We start from the raw sequence: 16,537 nt of genomic DNA, 5'->3' as shown, positions 1-16,537 counted from the left end.
GGTTTCTTTGTGATTGTCATTTGTAGGCCGAGGGGTAAAGCACTCTTTCCTCGACCCCTGGAAGGTTCACCCCTTCCTTTCGAAGTGTCGCCTCTGCCTCTAGATCAAACCATTTTCTTTACCAAGCAAAGGTGATTGTTAGTTGCAATTCAAGTTCAGACATACAATGAGATATGTATGGGACACACCAGAAGACACAGTGAGGAACACAGTTAAGGATCTGCGGTCTGCACATTTTTCCTGCGGCCGTAGATTGGGCCTTGTGGACCGCATAATTCTCTATCACGGCCGCAGATTTGAAGCGGTCTGCACATTTTTCATTGCGGCCGCAACTCATAAACCAAAAATATGCCAACTCTCTTATGACAGAGAATTGGCTGATGTGCGGCCGCAACCTGATTTCTACGGTCCGTACAATTTGTCTTACGATGCACATGTAAGTCATAAATTTATAAACTCTCTTATAATAGGACAAAGGCAATTATGCGGTCACGATGAGATTTCTGTAGCCCGCACAATTTTCCTTGCGGCTGCAGACCCATTCGTTACTAAAGTTGCCCTAGACTCAACTTCTGCGGACCACACAAATTTCTTGCGGCCGCAAAATTCAAACAATTACGAACAAGCCAGTATGACTAGCTAGGTTTTGCAATTTTTTGTGCAATTTTGACATGGCAACAACATAAAAGCATGAAAACACATTTGCCCATTCCCCAATAAGCAAGTATTAGATAACACACTATAGATTAACCCCCACATGGTTGTACAGTTGAGTTCTATTGACAAATGGCCTAAAATTAACTAAAAATCTAAAAAATAAAAGAAAAAGATTAACAAGATTATGAAGCATACCAAATGAATGAGTGTGATGAGTTATTGATCATAGATGTTGTATGAATGTACGCTTAGACTTAGCAAGAAACTTCAAAAGATTACTGTGATATTTGCTCAGAGATGGATAAGAGTAACAGCAACCCTAGCCCTCTATTTGTACATTTAAGGTTCTTAAGGGATAGAAGAGCGAGTGCGGCCGCAGAATTTCAATTGCGGACCGCACTCTATTACCTGGTGCTTCAATTGTGATCTCCATCTGCGGTCCGCAAAATTTTGTTTGCGGCCGCAGATCGACCATATTTCTGACATACCAACTTCAGAGAGTTGGCATTTTCCACCTTCTATTTCTACGGTCCGCAAAGCGCTTTTACTGCAACAACTGTAAATGTGCGGTCTGCATAATTCATCTGCGATCCGCACAATTTTGCGCACTTAGCTAAATTTATGTCCATCATTCCTGTAAGGTACACTCATCCTTGTAGTACACTTCAAATCAAGTTAGCACTAAATGTATTTGTCATGAAGATATTTCATCTTTTCTTTGTACAAGTACGAAATTGCATAAGCATGATACCAGAACTCATCCAATTCATTCAAATGTGCAACCCTCAAGTTAGCGGCAACATCCCAATCAAGATTCAACTTCTTTAGAGCCCACATGGCTTTGTGCTCAAGTTCCACCGGAAGATGACAAGCTTTGACGAACACCAATCGGTATGGATACATTCCGATAGGTATTTTGTAAGCCATCCGATAAGCCCACAATGCATCATCGAGCTTCTTGGACCAATCCGTCTGGTTAACATTCACTGTTTTAGATAAAATATTCTTTATCTCCTGGTTGGAGACTTTCACTTGACCCCTAGCTTGTGTATGATAGTGAGTCATGATTAATGAGTAACACCATACTTGCTAAGTAAAGTATCGAAAGCCTTGTTGTAAAAATGTGACCCCCCCCCCATCGTTTATAATAGCCCGCGGAGTATCAAATCTTGTGAAAATATTCTTCTTCAAGAACGCCACCACACTTCTCGCCTCATTGTTAGGTATAACAACAGCCTCAACCCATTTAGACACATAATCAACTGCAACCAAGATGTAGGTGTTTCCATAAGAATTCATAAACGGACCCATGAAGTCAATACCCCACACATCGCAAATATCAATCTCCAAAATGGTGGTGCGGGGAATTTCATTTTTTCTTTGAGATTCCACCGGCCCTTTGACATTCATCACATCTTTTCACTAAATCACTTGTATCCTTGTAAAGAGTGGGCCAATAGAAACCGCAACTTAGCACTTTGGCCGTTGTTCTTGCTCCACCATGGTGACCACCAGATGGAAAAGAATGACAAGCCCCAAGAATTTCACATTGATCTTCTTCCGGTACACATCTTCTAATCACCCCATCCGTACAAATCTGGAAAAGGTATGATTCGTCCCAATAATAATTTTGACAATCCCGTTTGAGCTTCTTCCTATGGTTTAAAGAGAACTCATCTAGGATGATACCACATACAAGGAAATTTGCTAGATCCGTGAACCATGGCACCTCCTTCATTAAAATAGCCAAGAGTTGCGGGGAAGGAGTCATTGATTTTAAGGCCATCATGCGGCCTCCCCTCCTCCTCCAAACGAGAAAAGTGGTCCACCACTTGAGTTTCACTCCCTTTTCTATCTTGGATGTCAATATCAAACTCTTGAAAAAAAGTACCCATCTCATCAACCGAGCTTTGGAATCTTTCTTGCTCATAAAATAACGAAGTGCTGCATGATTTGTGGGGACAATAACTTTCGCACCCATCAAGTACGGGCCGAACTTCTCAATTGCAAACACAATGGCAAGGAGCTCTTTCTCCATAACAGTATAGTTTACTTGGGCATCATTCATGGTCTTAATATCATAGTAGACCGGATGAAAAATCTTATTGATGCAATACCCCAAAACAGCCCCAACTACTATGTCACTAGCATCACACATAAGTTCAAAGGGGACACTCTAATTTGGAGTGGTGATGATGGGAATGGTTGTCAACTTAAACTTTAACAATTCAAAAGCTCTCATGCAATCATCATTGAAGTTAAACTTAACATATTTCTCAAGAATCTTGCACAACGGGTTCACCACCTTAGAGAAATCTTTGATGAAATGCCGGTAAAACCCTGCGTGGCCTAAGAAACTCCGCACACCTTTTACTAAAGTTGGAGGTGAAAGTTTAGAAATTACCTCAATCTTTGCCTTGTCAACTTCAATTCCATTCTATGAGATTTTGTGGCCAAGGACAATGCCTTCCTCGACCATGAAATGCCACTTCTCCCAATTGAGCACCAACTTCGTTTCTTCACATCTTGCCAACACTTTATCTGAATTTACAAGACAATCATCAAAAGAATCTCCAACTACTGAGAAGTCATCCATGAAAACTTCAAGGTAGTCCTCCACCATGTCCATAAAGATAGCCATCATACACCTTTGAAAAGTCACCGGTGCATTGCACAAACCAAATGGCATCCGCTTGAAGGCGAAAGTACTATAGGGACATATAAAGGTTGTTTTCTCTTGATCCTCCAGAGCAATAAGGATTTGGTTGTAGCCCGAATACCCATCAAAATGCAATATAAAGCACGGTCAGCCAATCTATCAAGCATTTGGTCTAGGAAGGGAAGCGAAAAATGATCCTTCCTTGTAAGTCTGTTGAGCTCGCGATAGTCCATACACATTGTCCAACAGGTCACCGTTCTTGTAGGAATCAACTCATTGTTGTCATTGGTGACCACCGTTATGCCCCATTATTTGGGACACATTGAACCGGAGAAGTCCACGAACTATCGAAAATGGGTAGACAACCCCAACATCCAACCACTTGATAATATCTTTTTTGATAACTTCTTGCATAGCCTCATTGAGTCTCCTTTGATGTTCAATAGATGGTTTGGCACCTTCCTCCAAGTTGATCTTATGCATGCAAAATGCGGAGCTTATCCCCCGAATATCTGCCAATGTCCACCCAATAGCCTTCTTCCTCTTTTGTCGCACCGTCAATGTAGAATCTACTTGCACGTTAGTCAAACAAGTGGAAAGAATAACCGGTAAAGTAGAACAAGGGCCAAGAAATTCATACCGAATATGTGGAGGCAATGGCTTCAACTCCAAGGTAGGAGGCTCTTCAATGAAAGGCTTTGTAGGAGGAGTTTTCCTATTTTCAAAATCCAAAGATAGTTTCCCTGGTGCGTAATTGTACCACCCCATTCCTTGCAAAGAGTTCACACATTCCATGAAGCCGTCCATCTCGTCATCATCAAAGTTGAGAAAGACGGCCTCCAACATATCACCAACACTGATTGTGGAACTTATATCATCAATAATAACATCGGTCATCAAGTCCACAAAATAACACACATCGTTGCTATTTGGTTGCCTCATGGACTTGCACACATGGAATACCACTTTTTTATCTCCCACACGAAAAGTGAGTTCTCCGGCTTCAACATCACAAAGAGACTTCCCTGTAGCAAGGAAAGCTCTTCCAAGAATAATCGGCACCTCGTAATCAACTTCACAATTTAGAATGACAAAATCCGCCTGAAGAATGAATTTATCAATACGAACCAAGACATCTTCAATCACTCCCAAAGGTCTCTTCATGGTCCGATCGGACATTTTCAATCTCATAGAGGTGGGTTTTGGTTTTCTAATTCCCATGGTCTTGAAAAACGAATAGGGCATCAAATTGATACTCGCCCCAAGATCACAAAGAGCTTTAGCAAATTTGGCACTTCTAATTGTACAAGAAATTGTGAAAGCACCGGAATTTTCCAACTTAGGAGCCGTAGAATACACAATTGCACTCACGTGATGAGTGACTTTCATAGTTTCAAAATCCATTGACCACTTATTTGTCACAAGATCCTTCATAAACTTTGCATAACCGGGCATTTTCTCCAAAGCTTCAACTAATGGCGCATTGATTAAGAGACTCTTCATCATTTGAATGAACTTTTTGAATTAATTCTCACCATTTTGTTTGGCAAGTCTTTGAAGGTATGGGGGTGGAGGCTTAGGAAATGGTGCCTTAGCCTTTTGTACTACCGGTTGCGGTATGTCAATAATGTGATCCCTAAACGGGTTCACCTCTTCTTGAGTCTCTTCTATACTATCATCAATATCAATTCGAACCTCATCATTTGCTTACACCATATTGTTCGGAACCTCTTCTTCTTGTTCCACATGCTCATCATCCACGAGTTGCTTTTGACTTGAGGTGGGTGCATTCCCACCTCTTCCACTTCTTGTAGTAATGGACATGGCATGCCCCATGTTGTTTCCACCCTTTGGGTTTACTACAGTGTCACTTGGTAGTGCCCCATTAGGACGAGAATTTAGTGATTGAGAGACTTTTTCCCATTTGAACTCCTAAGTTGCGGATCGATGTGTTGTGTGAGGCAAGTTAGGCATCCGAATCGGTATTTTTTCCCATCATTTGCTTGAACATGTTCTTGTAATGACCCGACCGGTCATTTTGAGTCTTATAAACCCGTTACCCTATTTACTGCTCAATTTATGCCTTACATTTGATTTATGACTTATCGGGTTAGTTGGTTCGGGTCCGGAAGGATTTCAGATTGAAATGAGACACTTAGTCTCATAATTGAAAGCTTAAGTTAAAATAGTGATCAGATGTCGAATTATATGTAAATGACTCTGGAATAGAGTTTTGTTGATTTCAGTAGCTCCGTATGGTGATTTTGGACTTAGGAGCGTGTTCGGATACTTATTTGGAGGTCCGTAGTAGAATTAGGCTTGAAATGGCGAAAGTTAAATTTTTGGAAAGTTTGACCGAGGGGTTGACTTTTTGATATTGGGGTCGGAATTTGATTCCGGAAATACGAATATGTCTGTTATGTCATTTATGACTTGTGTGAAAAAATTGAGGTCAATCGGACTTGATTCGGTAGGTTTCGGCATCGAATGTAGAAGTTGGAAATTTCATAATAGACTAAAGTCAAGTGAGTTCGCACACAAAGTTTTCTATGGTGTATTACCTATCAAATGAAACATCTTTGAGTCTAGTTTCTAACGCTTCAAACCGTTTGTCATTTGGATATTCATACAAGAAGTTATGAGTAAATTACCAAAGGCTGGAAAAATATAATTCTGCGACCAATTAAGCGATCGCAAAAAAGTTATGCGATCGCAAAACTGCTTCTGCGACCGCAAACTGGTCGCAGAATGGACCAGAAGAGCCCAGTTCTGGGCACCGATTTTGCGATCAATTTTGCGGCCCGCAAACCCATTCTGCGGTCCATTATGCGACCACAGACCTGCTTTCAGAGGATTAATTTTTCTATTTTCATAACCCGGTCCCATTTTGACAAATAGGCTTTGGGGATTATTTTGGGGAAATTATCTAATGATTTTATAGAGAAGTGAGAGTGTTCTAGAGATAGGAAGTAGATGAAGTTTCTTGTTCATCAAATTCTTATCGAAGCCTTGAAATCCAACGAGAAATCCCTCAAGTTCTTTATCAAAGAGGTAAGGTTCTAACCCCTAATCTTCAATTTCGAGTTTGGGTAATGATGGGTGATTAAGAGTATGATTCTTGGGTGTAAGAGTATTATTTATACGTATCGATAAGGTTTATGGAAAGAGTCTTGAGTTCAAATGGGTAAAGATTGGGTTGAAAATGGTAGAAATCTTCCAAGACTTCAATTGAAGATTTGAGGGTCGAGTTGATGTCGGAATTTGGTGAAATTTATATGGTTGAACTCATGGTTGGATGGGCATTAATATTTTGTAACTTTTGTTAGGTTCCAAGACGTGGGTCCTACGAGCAATATTTGGGGCATAATTTCGGATTTTTGGACAATATTAGTATTTTGATATGGAATTAATTCCTATAATTTTTGTGTTTTGAATCAAATTAATTGTGACTAGATTCGAGCCGTTTGGAAGTTGATACGCGCATAATGGAATTTCTGGAGCATTGTTTAGCTTGCTCGATATTGGATTCGGCTTGTTCAAGGTAAGTAACTCTTATAATCTTGGAGCTCAGGGTATGAACCCTGAATATACGTATTATGTGAATTGTTTGGAGGTGACGCACATGCTAGGTGACGGGCGTGTGGGCGTGCACTGTAGGAATTATGACTTGGTCAAATTTCATGGGACTGTATAGTTGAATAATTTGTTGATATTCGTACATTCTCTATGTGTTAGAGAAAATTGAGCCGAGACTCGTATTAAAAATCATGCTTAGGCACATGTTGTTATTGATGGTACCCATTGGGGTCATTTTTGGGGTTGAATAATATGTTCAAATTGTAATTGTTCACTCAGTCATGCTTATTCATTTCATGTCATACCTCAGTCTCTCTTATTTATTGTTGATGCACCATATCATTGTTGTTAGGATATTTTTCATGACATTGTGAGCCCAAGAGACTGGAGAGATTAGTGACTGAGTGAGGCCGAGGACCTGATTGTGAGGATGAGTGTGGATCGGGGTTGCCCGCCTGTAGCATAATTTATTATTATGTCATGTGAGTTATCCGTGCGGATTCTAATATGATATTACAGCACGTGAGTTGTTCGTGCAGATTATAGCGTTTGGGCTGAAGGAGCCCATCCGGAGTCTGTACACACCCCCAGTGAGCGCAGGTACCTACTGAGTGCGAGTGCAGAGCGCCGAGTGTCGAGTGCCGAGTGATGAGTGACTGGGAGGCATGAGTGATTGTGAGGTATGCCCGAGTGGCTATTTACGAGTGATTGTGAGGTATGCCCGAGGGGCTGTTTACGAGTGATTGTGAGGTAAGCCCGATGGGGCTGTTTATGATCTTATCATTGAGTTGCATCACATTGTCATGCACATATGACAAACAGGCATAGAGATATATTTCCTCATGTTGTACTGCATCACATCATTCATGATTTTTCATACATTTTTGACAGATGGGCATAGTGATGCATTTGTTTTTACACGGGTTATCCAGAAGGAAAATGAAACATCTTATTTATTATTGACAAGATTTTGGGAGAAATTTATTATTTTCAAACTATTCACATTTTTCACTAATGGATTTGAAAGGAAGAACTATTATTTTTGAAATCATGATTTGGCTGTGCATTTTATCTCTGAGTTGCTTCTGGTATTATTTGCTTTATGTTGTTATGGACTATTGGTTTTGGACCTGACCTTGGTGGAAGCTCGTCACTACTTTCAACCTAAGGTTAGGTTTGTTACTTACTCAGTACATGGGGTCAGTTGTACTGATACTACATTCTGCACATTGCATGCAGATATTGGCTGCTCTTGTTGCTATGCTCGATGGTTGCCGGATTTGAAGACGTAAATGTGGTCTTATGGTAGCTGCCTCTTGTTCATGGTAGCTTTAGATTATAAAAACTTTGTTTATGTACTTTTCAAACAGAAGTTGTATTTACTTCATATCAACTTTGTAAATTCTATTCTTAGAAGCTCATATTTTGTACTACCAGTCCTTGGGGAGTGTATTATAGTCAGTTAATTATTATTGAGGGACGTGCCATTCGCTTGATGTTAACCATACTGCTATTGTTAACAGTATGGAGCCAACCATACTACTATTGTTAACTGATAAGGGGTCTTGAGATTTCTGCGTGTTTCTTTCATTATCAGTAGTGTGCAAAAGTTTTAGAACGAGGTTTTGTTTGATATGGGGTTTAATACTATTGATAGCATCCTAGGAAGCTCAACTCTATTCAAGGACAAGGATGAAGCTTTGGAATCTCAAAGATGGCCTTTAACAAGATGTCAAGCTAAAGAGTTGCAAAACAAGGTCATTAGACTTCAAGTGCAAATAAAGAAGCTTTTAATTATGGAGGACGAGCTCAAGACCAAAGGAGATAAATTATACAAGTTTTACAATTATTTGGTGGCCCAAATTAAAGTCCAAGAGAAGGAAGATCGGGTCTTGAACTCGGCCCTTGAAATCTAGCAAAAGGGCACCCAGAAGAGCCCAAAATGAGCTTAAAAGAGGTCCAAATGTGGGTGTTTGAAATGGAGCCCAATTGGAGTCCAAACCAATTGCCCAAACTAGTAGTTTTAAGGCCTAAATCTGCCCCAAAGGGTTTTGGCCGCCCCTATCTAATTTCGTGACTTTTCTTATTTCTTAGCAACCACCCTACCTAATTTTGATGACTTTGTTACCCCTTAGTAGCCCCCTACCTAATTTGATGACTTTTGTTACTCCTTAGCAACCACACTACCTAATTGTAATGACTTTTTATGCCTTAGTACTCCTATAAATAAGGAGTTCTTCTCATTCATTGAGGGACTTCATTATTGATAAAGTATATCATACTTTGAGAGTTCTTTTTAATCTTTGTTACTTGTGCTTTGAAATTTATCTTTCAACCTTTACTAGTTCATAGTTCAAGGTAGTAAGATTACTTCTCTATTGTGATATCTTTGATTCCTTTGTGGTATTCTTAGAAGGCGATTAATACTAGCTATTTATTGTTGTCTCAAGTTACTCGTAAAGCGGTCAAGATCTGAATCTATTGTTTTGATTTGCTTTTAAGTAAAGGCATTTGTTTTGTTCAATAAATCAAGACGTCGTTGTTTTGATCTTGTCAAAGTTATAGAACTTGCGTTCTTGGAATTCTTTCCTTGAATTTTCCCATATCCTTTATTTTCTGTCATTTAGTTCTAGTTGTTCAATTCCTTATTGTTATTGCTTCCGCATTTACTTTTTAAATTCTTACTCTAGTTTGGATTCCCGACCTTGTCGTTATCAAGTAGTATCAAAGCGGTTCTATCAAGGTTTCGTTCTTGATAATTCTGGGGATTTCTTGAATACTAAGAGCCAAAAAATAGTAAAACAAAACAAACAAAAAAACGAAAATCAGTTTTAAAAAAAGAACTGCTTGCTCTCCAGGAACTTTCTTTTGTATCTAATTTGTCTCCAAAAACTATCAAAGGAAACAAGAAGAGGGGATCCCAGATTTCAAAGATAAGACAAAAAATCAATTTTTCTTACTCTTTCTAATCTAAATATATAATCATTTCCTTTTTGTTCGTGTCTTGTTTCAACCGAGTCTAATAGTTCTAGGATGTTGTTCTTCTTTCATTTGTTCCCCAAAAATTTGAATTTTACTACTAAGAACTTCATATGAGTTGGGATTTAACTATAAATCTACAAAGTATTTTGTTCAAAGGTTATTTCGAGAAGAAAAAAAGGCAAAGAGAGGTGAGAGCATTATAGGTAAAAGCCAAATTTGAGAGATACATATTTTTCTTAATCTATGTAAAGATGTCTCAAACAGGTAGTTATAGTGGAAGGAGGAGAGCTATGACTCAACAACTTGAAAAGTCGAACTTACAGTATACCGAATGGAAGGAAGACAATGGTAAAGTTATTTTTCAAACAAGAGCTAAAGTGATGTCTGCAATTTATGCCCTTAGAATTGACAAAGCATTTGGTTATAACTTAATTAGCACTTATATGGTTGAGAAATTTAACTTTTCCTGTGTTGAACATATTGAACCCTACATGTTGAAAGGAGTAAAGTTAGATAAAAGAGTGTTCTTGCCATTCTCTATTGGAAAGTATGAGGATGTGATTTGGTGTGATATCATTCTGATGAATTATTTTTATATCTTGTTGGGAAGGCCATGGTATGTCTATAGAAGCGCTTCATATAGTATTGAAAAAAATAGATACTCTTTTGAGATTAATGTGAAGAAACTCATTCTTGGGCCTTTGACTCTCTCACAAATTTGTGAAGATGAAAAGATTGTTAAAGAGAATATGAAAAAATATGAGAGAGAAAACAATGAGAGGAGTAAGAGAGTGCATGTTGACATTCCAAGATAGGAAAAAGCAGAGGTTGTCTTGAGTGAAAAGAGTGGGATGTCAAGTGAGGTAAAGAGTGATATTGAAAAAAAAGAAAAGAGAGAATGTAATGAGATAAACAAAGTCTGTGAGATAGAGAGAGAAAAACAAGAGCGATTGAGTGAAAGTAAAGAAAAACTCTTTAGTGAGAGAAAAGAGGCTAAGGGTGAGAAAAACGTTAGTCTTGTGATAAAAGCCAAAAATAGTGTAAGCAAGAAAAAAGTTTCTTTACTTCCTAACCCATTAACTCTTTCTTGTTTTAGTTCTTGTAATTTTGTGCAGCCACGTGTTGAAATACCTTTTGAAAGGGGTGGTGAGGCGCAAGAGATGGTGGCAAAAGATCCAATTGGATTCCAACATGAATTTGGCGATACCTATTCTTGTTGGATGGTGGAAGATAAAAGTTTGGTTAAATTCTTTGTTATTGAACCTTTTGACTATTTTGATTCTTATTTACAGTGTTATGACATGGAGTTTCCTAAAAGCATTGCTAAGTTGGAGCCATTACATAAAAGAATACAAGGTGATGATGTTCCATTAGTAAATAAGTCCAAGTATGGTATGTATAATTGGTTTATTTGCATTCTTGGACTTTCTAGAACACCTAAGGTATTTTTGGAGGTAATGAATTATACTCTTATTTCTTATGTTGGTGACTTTATAATTGTTGTGGATGATGATATTTTGATGCACATCAAGTCATTAACTGTAATATCTAAATTAAAGTGCAAGAGTAATTTGCTTCCTTTTAAAATTGTGTATGACATAGATGATTATGTATTCCAACTTGGTGGAAAGAGGCATGAAATTTATGAGAAGCGGCTTGTGAATGAGTTAAATATTTCTTCTTCTCTTATTCAAGTGGCTAATGAGTTTTCATGTGATAAATTGCTAGAATGTGATTTTTGTTATGTGATGGGGAGTCATTCTTCAAGTCATGTTCATTGTGAGCTTGTAAAAGTATTTGTTACTAGTAAAGATGATATGCATGATTGTTGTAACACTTGTGATCAAATACTCTTTCATGTAAAGGAATCCATGAGATTTGTAATTGTAGATAGTTGGCTATATCATGAAAGTATCTTCTTTGATACATGTGGTAGAGATACTTATATTAAATGGATGTGTAGTCAATCTTTAATAATTTCTTTGTCATGTATACCTATGGACTACCTTACCGACAAGATCGAATTGCAAGTTCCATTGCATGGCGCATAAATTTTGGTTGGGATGATAATGTCCATATACTTTATAAGAGAGTATTTACACCTATTAGGATTAATTGGGTTAAATGGATACATGATCACTATCTTGTTTTATTCCTACTATTTTTTCAGATTAGTGGATGCCATTTACTAGTGCGTGTTTTCTTTTTCTTGCAAAGTCGAAATTCGAAGACGAATTTTCTTCAAGAAGAGGGGAATGATAGAATCCTAGGAAGCTCAACTCAATTCAAAGACAAGGATGAAGCTTTGGAATCTCAAAGATGGCTTTTAACAAGATGTCAAGCTAAAGAGTTGTAAAACAAGGCCATTAGACTTCAAGTGCAAATAAAGAAGCTTTTAATTGTGGGGGATGAGCTCAAGACCAAAGGAGATAAATTATACAAGTTTTACAATTATTTGGTGGCCCAAATTAAAGTCCAAGAGAGGAAGATCGGGTCTTGAACTCGGCCCTTGAAATCTAGCAAAAGGGCACCCAAAAGAGCCCAAAATGAGCTTAAAAGAGGTCCAAATGGGGGTGTTTGAAATGGAGCCCAATTGGAGTCCAAACCAATGGCCAAAACTAGTAGTTTTAAGGCCCAAATCTGCCCCAAAGGGATTTGGCCGTCCCCTATCTAATTTTGTGACTTTTCTTATTTTTTAGCAACCACCCTACCTAATTTTGATGACTTTGTTACCCCTTCGCAGCCCCCTACCTAATTTGATGACTTTTGTTACTCCTTAGCAACCACACTACCTAATTGTAATGACTTTTTATGCCTTAGTACTCCTATAAATAAGGAGTTCTTCTCATTCATTGAGGGACTTCATTATTGATTAAGTATATCATACTTTGAGAATTCTTTTGAACCTTTGTTACTTGTGCTTTGAGATTTATCTTTCAATCTTTACTAGTTCATAGTTCAAGGTAGTAAGATTACTTCTCTATTGTGATATCTTTTATTCCTTTGTGGTATTCTTAGAAGGCGATTAATACTAGTTATTAATTATTGTCTCAAGTTACTCGTAAAGTGGTCAAGATCCGAATCTATTGTTTTGATTTGCTTTTAAGTAAAGGCGTTTGATTTCTTCAATAAATCAAGACGTTGTTGCTTTGATCTTGTCAAGGCTATAGAACTTGCGTTCTTGGAAGTTCTTGGAATTCTTTCCTTGAATTTTTCCATATCCTTCATTTTCTGCCCTTAGTTCTAGTTGTTCAATTCCTTATTGTTATTGCTTCCACATTTACTTTTCAAATTCTTATTTTAGTTTGGATTCCCTACCTTGCCGTTATCAACTATACCGGGTTACTTTGGAGTAGTTAATGTGATATAAAATAGTGTTGCGAGCATGCGAGTTGTGTAGTATATTAAGTGATTATATCTGGGGTTATGTTTATGGCTCAATACAGCTTGTTCAGACTCATACAACATATTGATGTGAGATTCAGGTCTTGAAAAGAAATTCTGAATGTTGGAAATTGAATTTCAAGGTTTATGGGCTAAGGTTGAAGTAATGATTTTTAATTATGTTGTGTTGTCAGGCCTATACAATGTACACAGAATAGGGTGGCGTGGGATCACCCCGGGTACGAGCGTGGTAAGATGGAACAGTGATGTGGTGGCTTGGAAACAACTCATGGCACATTCGAGGACGAACGTATGTTTAAGTGGGGGAGAATGTAACGACCCGGCTGATCGTTTTGAGTATTATAACCTCGTTCCCCCATTTACTTCTCAATTTATGCCTTACAGTTGATTTAAGTTTTATCGGGTTAGTTGGTTCGGGTCCGGAAGGATTTCGGATTGAAATGACACACTTAGTCTCATAATTGAAAACTTAAGTTAAAATAGTGACCGGATATCGACTTATATGTAAATGATTCCGGAATGGAGTTTTGATGATCCCAATAGCTTTGTATGGTGATTTTGGACATAGGAGCATGTCCGAAAAATTATTTGGAGGTCGGTAGTAGAATTAGGCTTGAAATGGCGAAAGTTAAATTTTTGAAAAGTTTGACCGAGGGGTTGACTTTTTGATATTGGGGTCGGAATCCGATTCTGAAAATTGGAATAGGTCTGTTATATCATTTATGAATTGTGTGTAAAATTTGAGGTCAATCAGACTTGATTCGATAGGTTTCGGCATCGAATGTAGAAGTTGAAAATTTCATAATAGACTAAAGTCAAGTGAGTTCGCATAAGACCTAACTTCAAATGATCATAACTCTAAGGACACGAAATTTTATATGGTGTATTACTTATCTAATTAAATATCTTTGAGTCTAGTTTCTAACGCTTCAAACCGTTCGTCATTTGGACATTCCTACAAGAAGTTATGACCAAATTACCAAAGGCTGAAAAAATGCAATTCGGCGACCAATTATGCGATCGCAAAACAGTTATGCGATGGTAAAACTGCTTCTGTGATAGCAAACTGGTCGCAGAATGGACCAGAAGAGCCCAGTTCTGGGCACCGATTTTGCGATCAATTTTGCGGCCCGCAAACCTGTGATGACCCAAAATGTCATCTTTAAATTTAATAATTAATTATGTGTTCTAAGACCTCGAAAAGCACTATTTATCATTACTCGACTTGCGTGTGCAGTCCGTAAAACTTATCCGGAAAATTTAAGGTGAAAAATGAATTAAAATGTGAATTAGAGCTTTAAAACTCAACTGAGTTGACTTTGGTCAACATTTTGAGCAACCAGACTCATATCAGTGTTTTGATAATTTTGATAGGTTAGTATCGTGATTTGGGATTTAGGCATATGCCCGGAATCAAATTTCGAGGTCCCTAGCCCGAGATATGGAATTTTGATGAAAAATTAAAAGTTTAAGTTCAAATAGTGATCGGATGTCAAATTATGTGCAAACGACCCCGGAATTGAATTTTGATGATTCCAACAGCTCCGTATGGTGATTTTGTACTTAGGAGCGTGATCGGAATTTTATTTGGAAGTCCGTAGTAGAATTAGGCTTGAAATGCCGAAAGTTAAATTTTTGGGAAGTTTGACCGAGGGGTTGACTTTTTGATATCGGGGTCGAAATCCGATTCTGAAAATTTTCATAACTTAGTTATGTCATTTATGACTTGTGTGCAAAATTTGAAGTCATTCCGAATTGATTTGATGTGTTTCGACACAAGATATAGAATTTGAAAGTTCAAAGTTCATTGATTTTGATTTGAGGTGCGATTCGTCGTTTTGATGTAGTTTGAAGCCTCGACTAAGTTCGTATGGTATTTTGGGACATGTTGGAATAATTGGTTAAGGTCCCGAGGGTCTCGGGTGGATTTCGGAAGGTAAACGGAATGGATTTCGGACAAAGTGCTGGAAATTTCTGTTTGCAGAAATTTCTGTTGCAGAATTTCCGTGCGTGGAGCCAAGTTTGGAAGCTTATATCTCGCAATGAATAAGGAATCAGAAAATGTGCAAAACATACGAGTTGTAGTCATTGGATTATAGGTTCCAGAAAGTTAAACTATGCATTATTTGGACATTTGTACAGAAAGTTATGATGGATTGAATGAAGGCTGGTAGAGCAGTTTCGCCAGAAATTTCGCCAAAAATTCTGATGCATGCAGCCGACTTTGGGAGCTTATATCTCGCAATGCATAAGGAATCAGAATAATTGCAAAACATGAAAGATGTAGTCGGTGAATTCTAGTTTCCAGAAAGTTAAACCATTTATCATTTGGACATTTATACATAACGTTATGATCAATTGAAGTAAGACTGGTAGAGCTGTTTCTGGTGGACTTTTAGCGACGAAAAATGGACTTTTAGTGACGGATTGATAGAAACTTAAGGACCAAAAATGCTCACTTCATTCATTTCGTTTTGGATTTTTGGAGCACGGTTCTTGGGCGATTTTTGGGCGATTTTCACGGGAAAATATTGGGGTAAGTGTTCCTTATCCTATATTGATTATATTTCATGATTCCATACTCATTTACATCATGAATCCGTGAATTTATGGAAGAAAAATCAAGATTTTTGCAAAAATCTTCCAAAAATAAAAATTTAAGATTTGGAGGTCAAGTTGTTATCGGATTTTGGTAAAATTGGTATGGGTGGACTCGTAATTGAATGGGTTGTCGGATTTTATAAGTTTTCGCCGGATTCCGAGATGTGGGCCCCACAGGCAAATTTTGAGCTAATTTCGGATTTTAATGAAAATGTAATATTTTCTTATGAAAGTGATTACTATAATTTTTGTTGACTGTATCGAATTAATTATGACTAGATACGAGTCGATCGGAGTCGAAAAATCGAGGAAAAAGCATAATACTTGGTTAAATTGGAGCAAGTCGAGGTAAGTGACTTGTCTAACCTTGTGTGGGAAAAATTTCCCCTAGGATTGGTCTTGATGTGATTATTGAAATGTGTTGAAAGTCGTGTGCACGAGGTGACGAGTGTGTACACGGACTAAATTGCGAAAGATTATATTTTTAAATTGTGTAGATCACTGTTGCGCATTTATTAAATTATTTTATCTTGTTATATTCTTCATCATTGATGTAAGATATATACTTCAAATTTGTTTGATCTTTTCTTACTAATTATTTTACCTGTTTAGTTTAAACTTGGTTTCTTTTATTCTGTGCATTATTTGAAGGTTGAT

At 37.7% G+C, this 16,537-nt stretch overlaps 1 protein-coding gene across 1 annotated transcript; it reads right to left on the bottom strand.

Annotated features, from left to right (window-relative positions):
* Positions 1-1,338: 1,338 nt before the first annotated feature.
* LOC138907662 (uncharacterized) lies at positions 1,339-4,819 on the bottom strand. Its single transcript, XM_070198270.1, has 4 exons — positions 4,441-4,819; positions 3,984-4,341; positions 2,549-2,801; positions 1,339-1,629 (listed from the first exon to the last, which is right to left on the bottom strand). Exons 1-4 carry the CDS (start codon positions 4,817-4,819, stop codon positions 1,339-1,341), a joined length of 1,281 nt encoding a protein of 426 aa, XP_070054371.1.
* Between the last annotated feature and the right edge of the window lie 11,718 nt (positions 4,820-16,537).

Source organism: Nicotiana tomentosiformis, chromosome 1, assembly GCF_000390325.3.
Source record: "Nicotiana tomentosiformis chromosome 1, ASM39032v3, whole genome shotgun sequence".
In the NCBI taxonomy this organism is placed as follows: Eukaryota; Viridiplantae; Streptophyta; class Magnoliopsida; order Solanales; family Solanaceae; genus Nicotiana; species Nicotiana tomentosiformis.
The sequence above is the reverse complement of the archived record's forward strand: the minus strand, read 5'-3'. Positions and strand labels throughout refer to the sequence as shown.

What these genes read in the sequence shown, in the direction of transcription:
- LOC138907662 (XM_070198270.1), bottom strand. Translation starts at nt 4,819, where the DNA reads ATGAAGAGTCTCTTAATCAATGCGCCATTAGTTGAAGCTTTGGAGAAA. An exon ending in GAAGAGCCTCCTACCTTGGA is followed by an intron (nt 2,802 to 3,983) that starts GTTGAAGCCATT and finishes GTGTGATGCTAG; the next exon opens with TGACATAGTAGTTGGGGCTG. An exon ending in AAGCTCGGTTGATGAGATGG is followed by an intron (nt 1,630 to 2,548) that starts GTACTTTTTTTC and finishes AATGTTAACCAG; the next exon opens with ACGGATTGGTCCAAGAAGCT.